The sequence below is a fragment of the Crotalus tigris genome, unplaced genomic scaffold, assembly GCF_016545835.1.
Source record: "Crotalus tigris isolate CLP2741 ecotype Arizona unplaced genomic scaffold, ASM1654583v1 scf7180000017753.6788120, whole genome shotgun sequence".
Lineage (NCBI taxonomy): Eukaryota > Metazoa > Chordata > Lepidosauria > Squamata > Viperidae > Crotalus > Crotalus tigris.
In genome coordinates this window covers 192,670-207,030 of record NW_024096615.1, presented here as the reverse complement: position 1 = coordinate 207,030, position 14,361 = coordinate 192,670, and the positions used below count along the sequence as shown (strand labels likewise).

The following is a 14,361-nucleotide window of genomic DNA, read 5'->3' as shown; positions in this document are numbered from 1 at the left end:
TCATTGTTCTTCAGATATTCTTCCAAAGCCATTTTTTTTCTTCAACCATCTGATGTACTTGTAGCATTCCACGCCCACCTATTTGCCTTGGTAGATAAAGTCTATCAATGTCACTGCGTGGATGAAGGGCATGATTCATTGTCATTATTTTTCTGGTCTGCCTATCCATTGCTTTTAGTTCTGCTTGAGTCCAGTCCACTATTCCAGCTGTGTACCTAATGACTGGGATTGCCCAGGTGTTGATTGCCTTTATGGTATTTCCTCCATTGAGTTTGGACTTTAAGATCTTCTTCACTCTCTTGATGTATTCACCTCTAATCTTTTTCTTGACTTCAGTGTGCTTGATGTTGTCAGCTTGAAGGATACCCAAGTATTTGTAGTATTCTTCCTCATCCAGACTCTTAATGTTATTTTCGTGGGGCATCTTGATTCCTTCAGTTTTCACTATTTTTCCTTGTTTGATAGTAAGTGTGGCACATTTGTCCAAGCCAAACTCCATTACAATATCTTGGCTATATATACGGACAGTGTTGAGCAGAGATTCTATTTCAGATGATGTTTTATCATACAGCTTCAGATCATCCATGTAAAGGAGGTGGGATAGTCTGGCAGATGTTTTTGATGTTTGATAGCCATGTCCTGAGTTATTCAGTATTGTTGACAGAGGAAACAGTGCAATAACAAATAGATTATTATTATTATTATTATTATTATTATTATTATTATTATTATTATTATTATTATTATTATTATTATTATTATTGGAGGAAAAAATCAATTGCCTGCACTAAACTGCTGATGCAAATCTGATAGTCAAAAATGCAAAAAAATCTGCAAACTGTAGATAAAAGTGGAGGAGTGAAAAAATAGGACTAAAATATAAAGAGACCAAACTAATGATGGCAGGTACAACAAGCAGCCTTAGAATTGGTAGAGAAGATACTAAAGACAGAAAGATATGGATGGATGGGTGGGTGACAGATTCCTTTTACTGATTCTAAATACCTCTTGATCAAAATGAAGCAACTTTGAACTTCTCCATATGTCTTGGAACTCTCAACCTGTCTCTCAATTGTAGAAAGAAATATGTATGACACATCATCCAGATGTTCTGAAGGAACATAACTTACCATTTGTCTAAATAATTCTACTTTTATATCACAAGAATTTAATGTTATGTTTGTAGCCATAATTTCCTCCTGCTTCTACCTATGGTACTTTCTTCTTGCCTGACTGTCTGATTTTCACATACTTTTCTATCATTGACATCTTCACTGTCCTCTATGGGAAACTGTTGCTATTATCAGTTTTATGCCACATGAAATTACACAAGAAAAGTGGCTTATTTTATCTTGTAAATGACAGTGCAATATTAATAGCATTTAGGAATTACATCTTTGGTAACAGCTGTAATTTGCCATCTCTACTTCTTTTTAGACCTTGATAACATTTAATTTATAATGCATGCCTGATTAGTTATACACAACTTGTTTGTTCTTAGTAAAACATATATAGAGCTCTTTCAGATGGCTCCCTGGTTTCTCTCATATTTACTAAACTACTGTTTTCAGTGTTTAGCTGATTTGTCCTACATTTTTTTTAATGGTGAGATGAGAACAGATGAATGTGTCAGACATGAAAGACCAGGTCCACACATGAAGGTTCAGTTTAACTGATTTATTGTTAAAAGCCTATGCACAAGAATCTTCTCACAGGTTAGCAAGTGGTTAGTGTTAGATAAGGATCAATGGCAGCTAAGTTCATTTGTGGCTGGGTGATGATTCTAGGCTGATCCTTCTTTTCACCACCACCACCACCACCATCCCAGCTCTGCCTATCGTTCTCTTACAGATTGCATAGGAAGCAATTATTTAATCATTTTTTAAAAAACAAACTCTTCCCAGTTTATTTCTTTCCAAACACTGGTCAGTAATTCCTACCATCAACAAGTCAATATGCTGGTTGAGAGATTATGGGAGCTATATTCTCATAGGCATTTTGAACAAGCCACAATCATGTCATAATAATGGTCTCTGCATCATAACTTTATAGCACAAATGACATTTACAGTGCATACTGTTGTGATGATGCACATAATGATATTTGTTTCTCCTCTCCTCCATAATTGCTCATATATATTCTAATATGACCTTACAGGTAGTCGTCATTTAGCAATTGCCTCTGTCATTTGCATCTCTACAAACATCTAGTTTGTCACTGCAATCAAACAAGATGAGTACAGATTTCAACGGATAGTTAGAACTGGAGAAAAAACAATTGCTACCAGCCTGCTTTCTATTGAGGACCTATATAATGCACAAGCCAAAAAGAGGGCTGTGAAAATATCTACAGACCCCTACATCCTGGACATTAACTGTTTCAACTTCTTCCCTCAAGGCGACACTATAAGCATTGCACGCCAGAACAACTAGACATAAGGACAGTTTTTCCCCCATGCCATCACTCTGCTTAACAACTAATTCCTACAAAACTGTCAAACTATTTAGTAAGGCTTTATTATTATTGTTGTTCACCTCATCTTTCCTATTATCTATCTCCTTATCTTCTTATGACTATAACTTGGTTGCTTGTATCTTATGATTTATATTGTTTTATTTAGTATCCTAGTGTGATTTATATTGTTTGCTGATTTAATATCCTATGACTATCATTAAGTGTTATATCTTATGATTATGATGAATGCATTTTTATGTTGATTCTGATCATGATTTATCACCTGTTGCTTGTATGTACACTGAGAGCTTATCACTGGAGACAAATTCCTTGTGTGTCTAACCACACTTTGCCAATAAAGAATTCTGTTTAGTCAACAAAAAAAGGGAAAACACCAAGCCCAGATGGGCTACCGGCGGAACTTTATAAAAATCTACAAGATACATTAAGCGAACCACTGAAAGATGTTTGTAATGGACTATTGTTAGAGGCTAAACTTCCAAATACATGGATAGAAGCAAATATTACTTTGATACCAAAAGAAGATTCAGACTTGACATATATTAAGAACTATAGACCGATTTCATTACTCAATGTGGATTACAAAATTTTTACTTCAATAATGGCAGAGAGATTAAAAAAATACTTAGTTGAATTTATACATCCAGATCAAAAAGACTTTTTACCGAAGATACAAATTAAAAACAATTTAAGGGTGATAATGGATGTATTAGAATACTATGAATTTAATCCAGGGAAACAATTAGCATTAGTGCTTTTAGACGCCCAAAAGGTGTTTGATAATGTTTTCTGGCAATTTATGGTTCAGCAATTACAAATAATGGATTTTGGAAAGAATTTTATAAATATGATAAAAACAATAAATAGCAACCAGACAGCAAAAGTGATAGTGAATGGAGATTATACTGAGAGCTTTGAGATAAGAAAAGGTATGAGACAAGGATGTCCACTATCTCCATTATTATTTATCTTTATTTTGGAAGTACTAAATAGAAGGATAAGACAGGACACAGAAATTAAAGGATTGAAAATAAAAGATGAAACATATAAGTTACAAGCATTTGCTGATGATTTAGTGTTTATCTTGGAAGAACCTTTAGAGATGATTCCTAAACTATGGGGAAAGATAGAAGAATATGGAGAAATGGCAGGACTAAAAATAAATAAAGAAAAAGTAAAGTAATAGTTAAGAACCTCACAGATAAACAAAAAAGGCAAATACTAGAGAAAACAGAGGTACAAATAGTGAAAAAAGTTAAATATTTAGGTATTCATCTTTCAGCTAAGTGTTCGTCAATAAAAGAAGACAATTATACAAAATTATTGAAGCAAATAAAGCTAGACTTGGAAAGATGGAAAAATCTTTGTGTTGAATGTGTTGCCGAAGATTTTATTTTTATTTCAAATGATTCCAATAAAACTTGAGAGAAAATTCTTTCAAAATTTAAATTCATTGGTTTTGAACTTTATTTGGCAGGGGAAAAAAGCTAGAATTAAGATGAAAACATTACAAGATGCTAAGGAAAATGGAGGTTTTTGGTTGCTGAAATGGACGTTGTATTACCAAGCATCTGTGTTAACATGGGATAACACTTGAAATAAAAGGTTAGTATCTAGAGGGACATGATTTACAATTGGGGTGGCACGCTTTCTTATGGTACGGGAAAAACAGAGTCCATTAAGTACTTTCAAAATCATTTTATAAGAAATGCCTTGTCAACAGTATGGGAAAAAATTAAAGCTAAAATATATTTTAAAATTCCAGGGTGGTTATCAACGATGGAGGCATTTATACATCTGAACTTGGTAGACTTTGAAAAAATATGGACATATAAAGATATTCTAGATATTGATGGGAAATTAAAATCTAAACAAGAACTGGAAAATCAGGGAATTAACTTGTCCGGGTGGGCACATTTACAGATACAAAGTAGATATGAAAAAGATGTAAAAATGTATGGATTTTATAAGGATCAAACTGTGTTTGATAAGATTTCGTTAACCTCAGATGAGAAATTAATTAAGAAAATGTATAACTTTTTGTTAATTTTGGATATGGAAAGTGAACAAGTGAAAGAAACAATGACAAGATGGGCAAAACATTTTGGCTATAATATAGAATTAGAAAAATGGCAAATGCTATGGGAGAGAAACTACAAATTAACAATGTCAACTTTATACAAAGAAAATCTGTATAAAATGTTTTATAGATGGCATCTGCCGCCAGCAAGATTAGCAAAAATGTTCAAAAATATGTCAGATAGATGTTGGAAATGTAAACATAACATAGGCACGTATTATCACATTTGCTGGACATGTAGTAAGGCAAAGGCCTATTGGAAAAAGATACATATGTGGTTAGAAAAAATATTGGGTGAACAAGTGGACTTTAAACCTGAACTGTTTTTACTAGGTATTATGCCTGAAAAGACTAATAAGCAGAAATTATATTTAATCTTACACATCACTACAGCAGCGAGAAGGGGCGTTGTCTTACCTGAACGCCTTTTCTCAGCATGAGGAATGTAGACTCCACGCATGGGTTGATTTAGTCTTCTAGCCCAATCAGACCAAACAATCAAAGTTGCCACGCCTCTGCAGGGTCTGACCATGCCCCAGTTTTCGAAAGGGCGAAGCGAATGATTGTGTGACGAGATGGCTCCGAACTGCTGACACTAACCTAGCTGCTAGTAATAATCAGGGAGGGGGTGGAGTCTACATTCCTCATGCTGAGAAAAGGTGTTCAGGTAAGACAACGCCCCTTCTCCAGCATGTAGAGGAATGTAGACTCCACGCATGGGACATACCAAAGCCCCTATGATCCCACGGGTGGGAAGCAGGTTGGTTAAGTGTCGGTGCTGAAATGGACCACTTGTTGTAAAACCCGACGGCCAAACGCAGCCTCCGCGGAAGCAAACTTGTCGAGTTTGTAGTGGTGAATGAATGGTGAAGGGGACGACCACGTAGCCGCCTTACAGATGTCCTCTATGGACGCCTGAGTCTGCCACGCCGCCGATGTGGAAGCGCTACGAGTAGAGTGCGCTGTCAGGCGGCTTGGGACAGGTAAAGAGGAAGCCTGGTAAGATTGAGCGATACAGGCCTTGATCCACCTGGCTATAGTAGAGGAGGAAACCTTCTGTCCCTTGGAAGTTGAGTGGAAAGAGACAAACAATGCCTCCGATTTGCGAAAGGAAGCTGTCCTCTTAATGTAATGACGTAATGCCCTACGTACATCTAGGCAATGCCACTGCTTTTCTAGTGTGTGAGAAGGATTGGGACAAAAGTTTGGTAGTACAATGTCCTGAGCCCGGTGAAACAGGGTATTCACCTTGGGAATGAATGAGGGATCTAACCTCAGCACCACTCTGTCCTGATAGAAGGTACACAGGTCTTCCCTAACTGAAAGAGCAGCCAGCTCTGACACGCGTCTCGCCGACGTGATGGCTACTAGGAAAGCCACCTTGTGGGACAAAATGTGAAGAGGACAAGACCTTATAGGTTCAAAGGGAGACCTAGTGAGTGCCTGCAGAACACGAGGTAGTTCCCAAGATGGATACCTGTGTACTACCGGAGGTCTGGTGTTGGAGACTCCTTTCATAAAGGATCGGACCCTGGGATGATGGGACAATGGAGTGGCGTTGGCACAGGTGAACACCGTGGAAAGAGCGGCCACCTGTCTATACAAGGTGTTGGGTGCTAAACCTTTATCCACTCCATCCATGAGGTATTCAAGAATCACTGGAATAGTGACAGAAGAGATAGACAAACCCTTACAGGTACACCAGTCACAGAAGTTCTTCCAAGTGGCATCATAGATTCGGTTCGTCGCCGGCCGTCTGGAAGCTTGGATCATAGCTATCACCCTTGAAGAGTAAGATCCGCACATCAGGAACTGGCGCTCAGATGCCAGACGGCTAGTTGTAGCCACTGTGGGTTCGGATGGCATATGGCCCCCTGTGTTAGAATTATCCTCTCTGGAGGGATTTGCCAAGGGGGGGCTACGGCGAGGTTCACGAGATCCGCGAACCATGGACGCCTCGGCCAATACGGGGCCACAAGGATTAGCTCCGCCTGTTCCTGTAACAGCTTCCTGATGACAGCCGGGATCAAGGGAAGGGGTGGAAATGCATATAGAAGACCCGCCAGCCAAGGGCTGCGGAGGGCATCTGCTCCTTCCGAACCCTGGGATGGGTACCGAGATAGAAACCGGGGAAGCTGGGTGTTCTTTGGGGATGCAAACAAGTCGACTTTGGGCCGACCGAAACGGTGAGTTATCTCCCGAAAGAGATGGGGATGTAGACGCCACTCTGAATGATCTATCGTAGATTGACTCAGAAAATCTGCCTGGTCATTTTCCACCCCTGAAATGTGTTCTACCTTTAGGGACAACAGATTCTGTTCCGTCCATGACCCCAGACACTGGGCCTCGGACATTAGAATCCGTGATCGAGTGCCGCCCTACCTGTTGACATGGGCCTTTGCCGCCACGTTGTCTGTCAGAACCAGCACGTGGTGGCCCACCAACTCCTTGTGGAAATGGCAAAGTGCTAGGTGTATGGCTCTGAGCTCTAACCAATTGATATTTTTCTTGAGATCCTGTTGAGACCACCGTCCCTGGGCGAATTGAGATTGCAGATGTGCCCCCCATCCAAACAGACTGGCATCTGTGGTCAAGGTTACCCGAGTTGGTTCTCTGAACAGGGATCCTTTGGACAGTGCTGGGGACAACCACCAGATGAGGGACGTGAGTGTCTGTGGTGGGACTCGCACCCTCTGTGGAAAACATGCTACACCCCGTTTCTGGTAAGGGAGTAGAAACCACTGTAGTTGTCTCGTATGAAGCCTGGCCCAAGGCACTATGGCAATACATGAGATCAGTTTCCCTAACAGCTGTGACAGCAGGAGCAGGGTTACACGTTTCTCCTTGCGCACCCTGGTGACCATCGTACGTATGCTGAGCTGACGCTCCTGAGACAGGAAAACTCGGCACTGGCTGGTGTCTATTATTGCGCCTAGGTGGAGCAAACGGTTTGTTGGGATCAGATGGCTCTTTGGGAAGTTGATCATAAATCCATGATCCTGGAGTGTCTTGATCGTCAGTGCCACGTCTGAATGGGCGTTCAGTGCCGAGGACGACTGGATTAGGATATGAACGCGGACTGGTACCAACCTGAGCTGTGCGGCGAGAACCGCCAGGATTTTGGTGAAAACCCTTGGAGCTGATGATAGGCCGAATGGCAGGGCCCTGTACTGATAGTGATGGTTGGAATACCTGAATCTGAGGAAACGCCTGTGATTTGGATGTATGGGAACGTGCAGGTAAGCTTCTGTCAGATCTATGGATGTAAGAAAATCCCCCGGTTGAATACTGCCCAGAATAGAATGAAGAGTTTGCATCTTGAATTTTTGGTAAATTAGGTACCGATTTAGAGCCTTGAGGTCTAGGATCGCCCTCCATCCTCCTGAGGGTTTTGGTACCACGAAAAGGATGGAGTAGAAACCCAGTCCCCATTGATCTGGGGGTACCCGCTCTATTGCCTCTATGCTTAACAGATGACAAATGGCCTCCTCCATGAGACCTTGTTTCACGGGATTTCTGGATAGGGGGCAGGAGATGAAGCGCCGAGGTGGGAGTGTGAGGAACTCCAGAGACAGTCCGTCTCTGATAGTGGTTAGAACCCAATTGTCCGTGGTGGTACTTTCCCATTTGTAGAAATATAGTGCCAGTCTTCCGCCAATGGGAGGAATCCGCCTCAAGTCACTTTGACTTTTGGAAAGGACGAGCTCCTCTGCCACGAAGGGGCCTCTTAGCCTGGAATTGTAGCTTTGGCTTGTCTCTGTAGCCGGACCGGTCCGATGAGCGGTCCGGCCCTGCTTGAAAGGGCCGATACCCGCTCCATGTAGTTCGGTCTGAGCCAGACTTGAACAACGGACGCCGGTTGTATGGAGAAAAACGTCTGCCCGTTTTTTTGACAACATGAGCTAGTACTTTCAACTTTTCTTTGTTTTCAGTCAGGTAAGGAGTGAGAGCCTCTCCAAAAAGGCGACCCTTATGATATGGTGCTGCAGCTACTCTCCATTTGTGCCTGGTATCGGCCTTCCAATTTTTTAGCCAGAACAACCGGCGTGCGGCCACGTTGGAAGCTATGGCCCAAGCCGAATATTTGGCCGACTGCAGAGACACATCCACCATGTATTCCAGTGCGGCCCTTAGTTTAGTGACATCCTGGTGAACCCTTACCTCGTCTGGGGATAATCTGGCCTGTAATTCCCTGAGCCAGATTAATGCAATTCTAGCGAAAAAGGAGTTAGATATTGAGGCTCTTATAGCCCAAGCCGATGCCTGATGGGTCCTTTTGAGGGAAATCTCAGACTTCTTGTCCTCAGCCTTAAGGGCCTCCAACATATCTCCTGGGATTTTGGTGTCTGACAGTATGGGGGCGAGAGCCTCGTCTACACTCGGAACTTCGAGGACATCATTGAGGGAAGGGACCGTATCTAAGAGCTTACGATCTAATCCCCCAAGAGCAGAGAAACTTCCAGGAGATCCCACTGATCCTGAATGGATTTGAGAAACATAGGGGGGCAAGGTATCTGTAGGTTCTTCTTGACTGGTTCCAGAAACAGTGGGTCAGAACTCTGTCCAGAGTCCTGATCGGTCGTCTGTGGTTTCACGGGTTCAATTTTTCCGGTGACATAGGCCTTTTGTAAAAGAGGATAGAAGGAATTTGGATTAAACACCCCTACCATAGGAGTGGCCTCCACCTGAATGTCTTCCCCGTCTGACCACATGCCTTCTTCCGGAATCTGAGCAGAAAAATCTGATATCTCGCTCCCTTCAGATTGAGGTGGAGAACCGTGATCTGAAATCACATACTCCCTGGGATACCTAGTTTCCGTGGGCGTAGGGGGGGTTGATGGTCCTTGGACCGGAATGGCCCTCCCTGAAGCCGCCATTGCCTGAACCACCGCCTGTGAGATCATGGCTTGGAGCTGGACAGTAAATGAAGGATGTTCGGGGCCCCGAAGACCCGCCGCCATCGGCGTGAAAGATGCTGAAGGGATTGGGGGAGGGACGACTGTAGTAACCTCCCCCTGAGACCCACAAGACACTGAGGAAGGTCCTGGCTCAGCAGCTGAAATTGAATCTTGGACCTGTAATCTCAATTCTCGGTCAAAGAGGGACAGATGGTCCCGTTCATATCCCAGCAAGGAACCCTGGTCCAGGGTCTGCTCGGGAGACCAAGCCTGTGTAAGAGGGGAAGGTCGATGCTCCCCTGATGTGGATGCAAGAGGAGGTGAGGGGATAAGCTGCGTCTCTCCTGTCTGCCGCTGGGCTTTGGAGAATTGTCGCTCCAGCACCCCATGTCTGCTATCTGCTTGCTTGTCATCGGCCTTAGAGGTCCGTTTGACCTTGGCCTTGGCTTTTGCAGGTGTATCCAGACTGGATGGCTTGTGTTTTATATTTCCACTGGAGGTGGAAGCCTGTGAAACGGTGTTATCTGCCATATTGAAATAAACAATAGGAAATAAACAACAGGTGTTCACCAGGAGATCCCTGGATCTGGCCTGTACTGCAGTAGAAGAAAAGACAGGTTGTCACCAGGAGATCCCTGGATCAGTCCTGTTCTGCAGGAGAAGAAAGGGCAGGTTTTCACCAGGAGATCCCTGGATCGGCCCTTGGTCTGCAGGAGAAAGGAAGGCCACGGTCCACCTCGGTGGTACAGGCCTGCACGAGGGTCTGTGAGGTCCGGCCCACCATTAAGCACGGAGTCACTACGCGATATAAGCCGCACTACGCTCAGGGGCTGTCCTCCCCATTCAATTTTTCAGGCCCACTGTAATAGAGACAATTTGGCCGAAAAGGTATCAATTAAAGATAAGTCTATATATGAATATAGGTATATATCTTGTTTAATTTAATTCTGTTTTATTTTAATTTTTTTTTAACCCTCGTGTCTCACTTAGTGACGGCTAGGACAGTAAGTGCCGACCACTATGCAGACAGCGGAAAACAGGCAAGGCAAGCAGCCATCCAATCTGTTGGCACTGGATATTTAAAAGGTACTGGTAAGTCACAGTCTGGAATATTACCAGATAAAATGGAGTGAGAGACTCAAGGTATTTTCCCTATGTCCACTAGGCAACCTGAGATGGTGCCTATTAAGCAGCTGAATGAAGATCTAAAGGAATGTAATTAGAACTCCTATTCCCCCCCCCACTTAGTGAGAATCACCAAATAAGTAAGTTACTTCGTGACTGAAAAGGCTGTAATTAGGACAAAGCAGTCAATTTAATGTGTGTGATCGGGCGGAGCCCAAAATGGCGGCCGGGACAATCTGATGAGAGATGAAACAAGCTGAGAGAAAAAATCCTCTCCTGCAAGTAATCTGGTAATCAGCTCTTTTAGTTAAACAGTTCACCTGCTGTTTTTTTTGGGGGGGGGGTAATTTACAGCTGACAATCAACAGTAACAAGGAAGTACTTGAGTAGTGTGAGGATCAAGCCTTCTAGAGGCTCAAAATGGCGCCCGCAGGTTGTTTGAATTGGTAACTAACCTAAGAAGGTGATTTCAGTTTTCATCTGAAAATTAGTAGTTTAGCTTCGCATTCACAGCGAAGATCTTGGGAGGGGGTGGGGGAGGTGGATTGTAATGAGGAGGCAGCAATCTACAATCAGCTGTCTGCCTCTGAAAACTCACGGAGAAGGGAATTGATTAAGAGAGAAGAAATGGTGCAGCACTGAGCTCAGAGCTGAACCAATCCCCCCCCCCAAGAGGGAAAAAAAGGATAGAGAAACCACGAATGGCAATAACTACCTTTTTGAATCTAAATTAGGAGCCAAATTCTCATGTGTCTTCAGGGCTGAGACCAAACGAAAACTGGGGCATGGTCAGACCCTGCAGAGGCGTGGCAACTTTGATTGTTTGGTCTGATTGGGCTAGAAGACTAAATCAACCCATGCGTGGAGTCTACATTCCTCTACATGCTGGAGAATAATTTTTGCACAATACTGGAAGAATGAAGGATTGCCATCAGAAGAAGAAATAATCAGGAAAATATTGGAATGTGCAGAGATGGACAGATTAACTATGAGGTTGAAAGTTAAAGAAGATACAGACTACTATCAAATTTGGAACCTATTTTATTCTTGGCTAGAGGAAAGAATGAAGGATTAGTAATTGAACATGTATTAGCATAGCAAACTCCAGACAACTTGTTGATTGGAAAAATTAACATATGTTGATAAAAAAACCAATAAAATCTTTATATATATATAAACAGAATTCTTTATATATATAAAGAATTCTGTTTAGTGATCATTTGCAGTTATAACAGTGATGAAAAAATAACTTTAGACCAGTCCTTACATTTACAGCCTTTGTAGAACTCTAAAGGAAAAGAAAGCTAAAGTAAGATATAACATCTATCTATCTATCTATCTATCTATCTATCTATCTATCTATCTATCTATCTATCTATCTATCTATCTATCTACCTACCTACCTACCTACCTACCTACCTACCTACCTACCTACCTACGTAGTCACCCAACTTACCACAGGGTAACTCTGGGTGGCTTGCAATGTTAAATTATAGTTTCACTTAACAATTGCTTCATTTAAAGACTGAGTTATTGGTCCCAATTGTGGCTGCTAACTAAATGAGGACTACCTGCAGTATTTGTGTATATTTTTTATTCATATTTCAATATCTAAAATGATGTGCAATATTTCAATCAGATACACAATACATAGCATAATTAGCAATTTTACAAACTAGAAGTATATATTGTAACATTGTTAAAGAACTTGCTGCCCCTTCCCTGTGTTATTATCTAAAGCAGCGGTTCTCAACCTGTGGGTCGCGACCCCATTTCACGGGGGTCGCCAAACAATGCAGTCCGCCATTTCCCCCCCCCTTTTCCTTAGCTGTGCTACTCCCTTTTATACTATTGTTTTTGAAAGCCAATAGAATAGACTCTCTTGAATAGAGTTTAATTCTATTGGCTTTCAAAAGCCAATAGGAATTGTCCAGGCTGTCTCTGCCCTGCTGAGCCCGTCAAAAGTCCCACTCTGCAAATGGTGCTGCAAGTTGTCTGCAGCAAAGGTGAGCTATCTGGAAGTTTCCACCCCTCCCTGCTGAGCAACTACTAAAAATGTAAGTAAAAGAGTGCCAGGGGTGGGAGGTGGGAGGCCGGCAGGCGCAGGGAGGTTTGCTGGCACGCGTGGGGCCCGGTGGGTGCCTTACCTCCCTTGGGCTGGGCCAGCTGGTGGCCCAGCCAGTGGTTGGCCTGCTCCGTCTCTGCCGCTTGCCAGCTACGCCTCGGCCGGCGCAGGGGGCGGCATCACGCATGTGTGGCGCTCCCAGGCAGGGAAAGTCCTTGACTTACGACCGGTTGGGTAGTCCTTGACTTACGACCAGTTGGGGTCGCGGCATTAAAAAGGTTGAGAACCACTGATCTAAAGCATCCAGTGGTTTTTCCCCCCTACAGATTCAGAGTTCCAATTCAGAGGCAGGTCTCAAAGATTATTTTGTAGTTCCTTTTTTAGTTTGTATTTATATTATTTTAACATTTCTTTGATACAAGCCTGAGGTTTATACTAGGATATTGCCTTTTATGAATCTTAGGAGCTGGAGAAGCAAACAGACCAAATGAACTTTAGTTACATATTCCAGACAAGCACAAGGGTTCTATTTAATTTGCTTAAGCTTACTGAATGCAGATTGATTAGCTCTGTGGGTTATAAATTTTCACTGCCACAAAGCCTCAGTGGCAAATCTTGCTTCAGCTTAGGGAAAAGAAAATTCTTCCAACAAATTCATGCTTGTAAAATATGAATATATCTTTTCAAACATTAGATATTCTGATCATTGCTTATAAAATTAAAGTAATATTAACTGGATGAATGATATTAAGGGAAAATACAGTTATGTAATCAAAGGAACTGCAAACTTGTATGGTGATATAATTACTACAAACTGACAGTCCAATTTTGTTTTCCTCTATTATGATTAAAGATAGTCCTTGACTTACAAGCACAATTGAGCCAAAATTTATGTTGCTAAGCGAGACAGTTGTTAATTGAGTTTGCCCCATTTTATGACCTTTTTTGCCACAGTTGTTAAGTGAATCACTGCAGATGTTAAATTAGTAACATGGTTGTTAAGTGAATCTGGCTTCCCTATTGACCTTGTTTGTCAGAAAATTGGAAAAGGTGACCACATGACCACAGGACACAACAACCTTCATAAATATGAATCAGTTGCCAAGCATCTACATTTTGATCACATGACCCTGGGGATGCTGCTACAGTAGTGAGAAAAACAGTCCTAAATCACTTTTTTCAGTGCAATTGTAACTTTGAGTGATCACTAAATGAACGGTTGTAAGTTGAGGACTACCTATAATTCCTTATAGCTGAGTTCATATATAGCATTAAATTATAATGTGGTTTGTCTGAATGTGACTTAGTATGTTGTTTGAATTTAGTCACTGTAGTTAATAATGTATACAATTATAATTATATATTAAGCTGTATGTTTAAGATAGGAACATTGTCTTCAGCTTTTTGAGAAAAGTCAGCATATAAATTTAATGAATTAACAGGTTAAAAAAATGAACAGATTTCAAATTTCTTACCTGGTCATTCTCCTCTTCATCACTGCTTAATTTTAGGTCATCTTCTAGCATTCTAGAAAACAACAAATCTACATTGGAATCCAAAATAGCACTTCAGATGTCATTTAAACCATAGATATTCTTTCATTGTGAGTTCTAACTAAGCTTCAGTTGGTTCAGGGCAAAACTTCAGCTGGTCCAGGACTCTATTTCCCATTAAGGCTGTGCATGTTTTATTTGGAAGAAGTGCTTTCATGAGAGGCT

At 41.8% G+C, this 14,361-nt stretch overlaps 1 protein-coding gene across 1 annotated transcript in view; it reads right to left on the bottom strand.

Moving 5' to 3' along the window:
* LOC120306773 (AF4/FMR2 family member 3-like) overlaps positions 1-14,361 on the bottom strand; it is a 251,296-nt gene that overhangs the window by 90,618 nt on the left and 146,317 nt on the right. Inside the window, exon 5 of the mRNA XM_039340579.1 lies at positions 14,119-14,170. Within this exon, the coding sequence (XP_039196513.1) occupies positions 14,119-14,170 (52 nt within the window). The remainder of the gene's footprint in view (positions 1-14,118; positions 14,171-14,361) is intronic.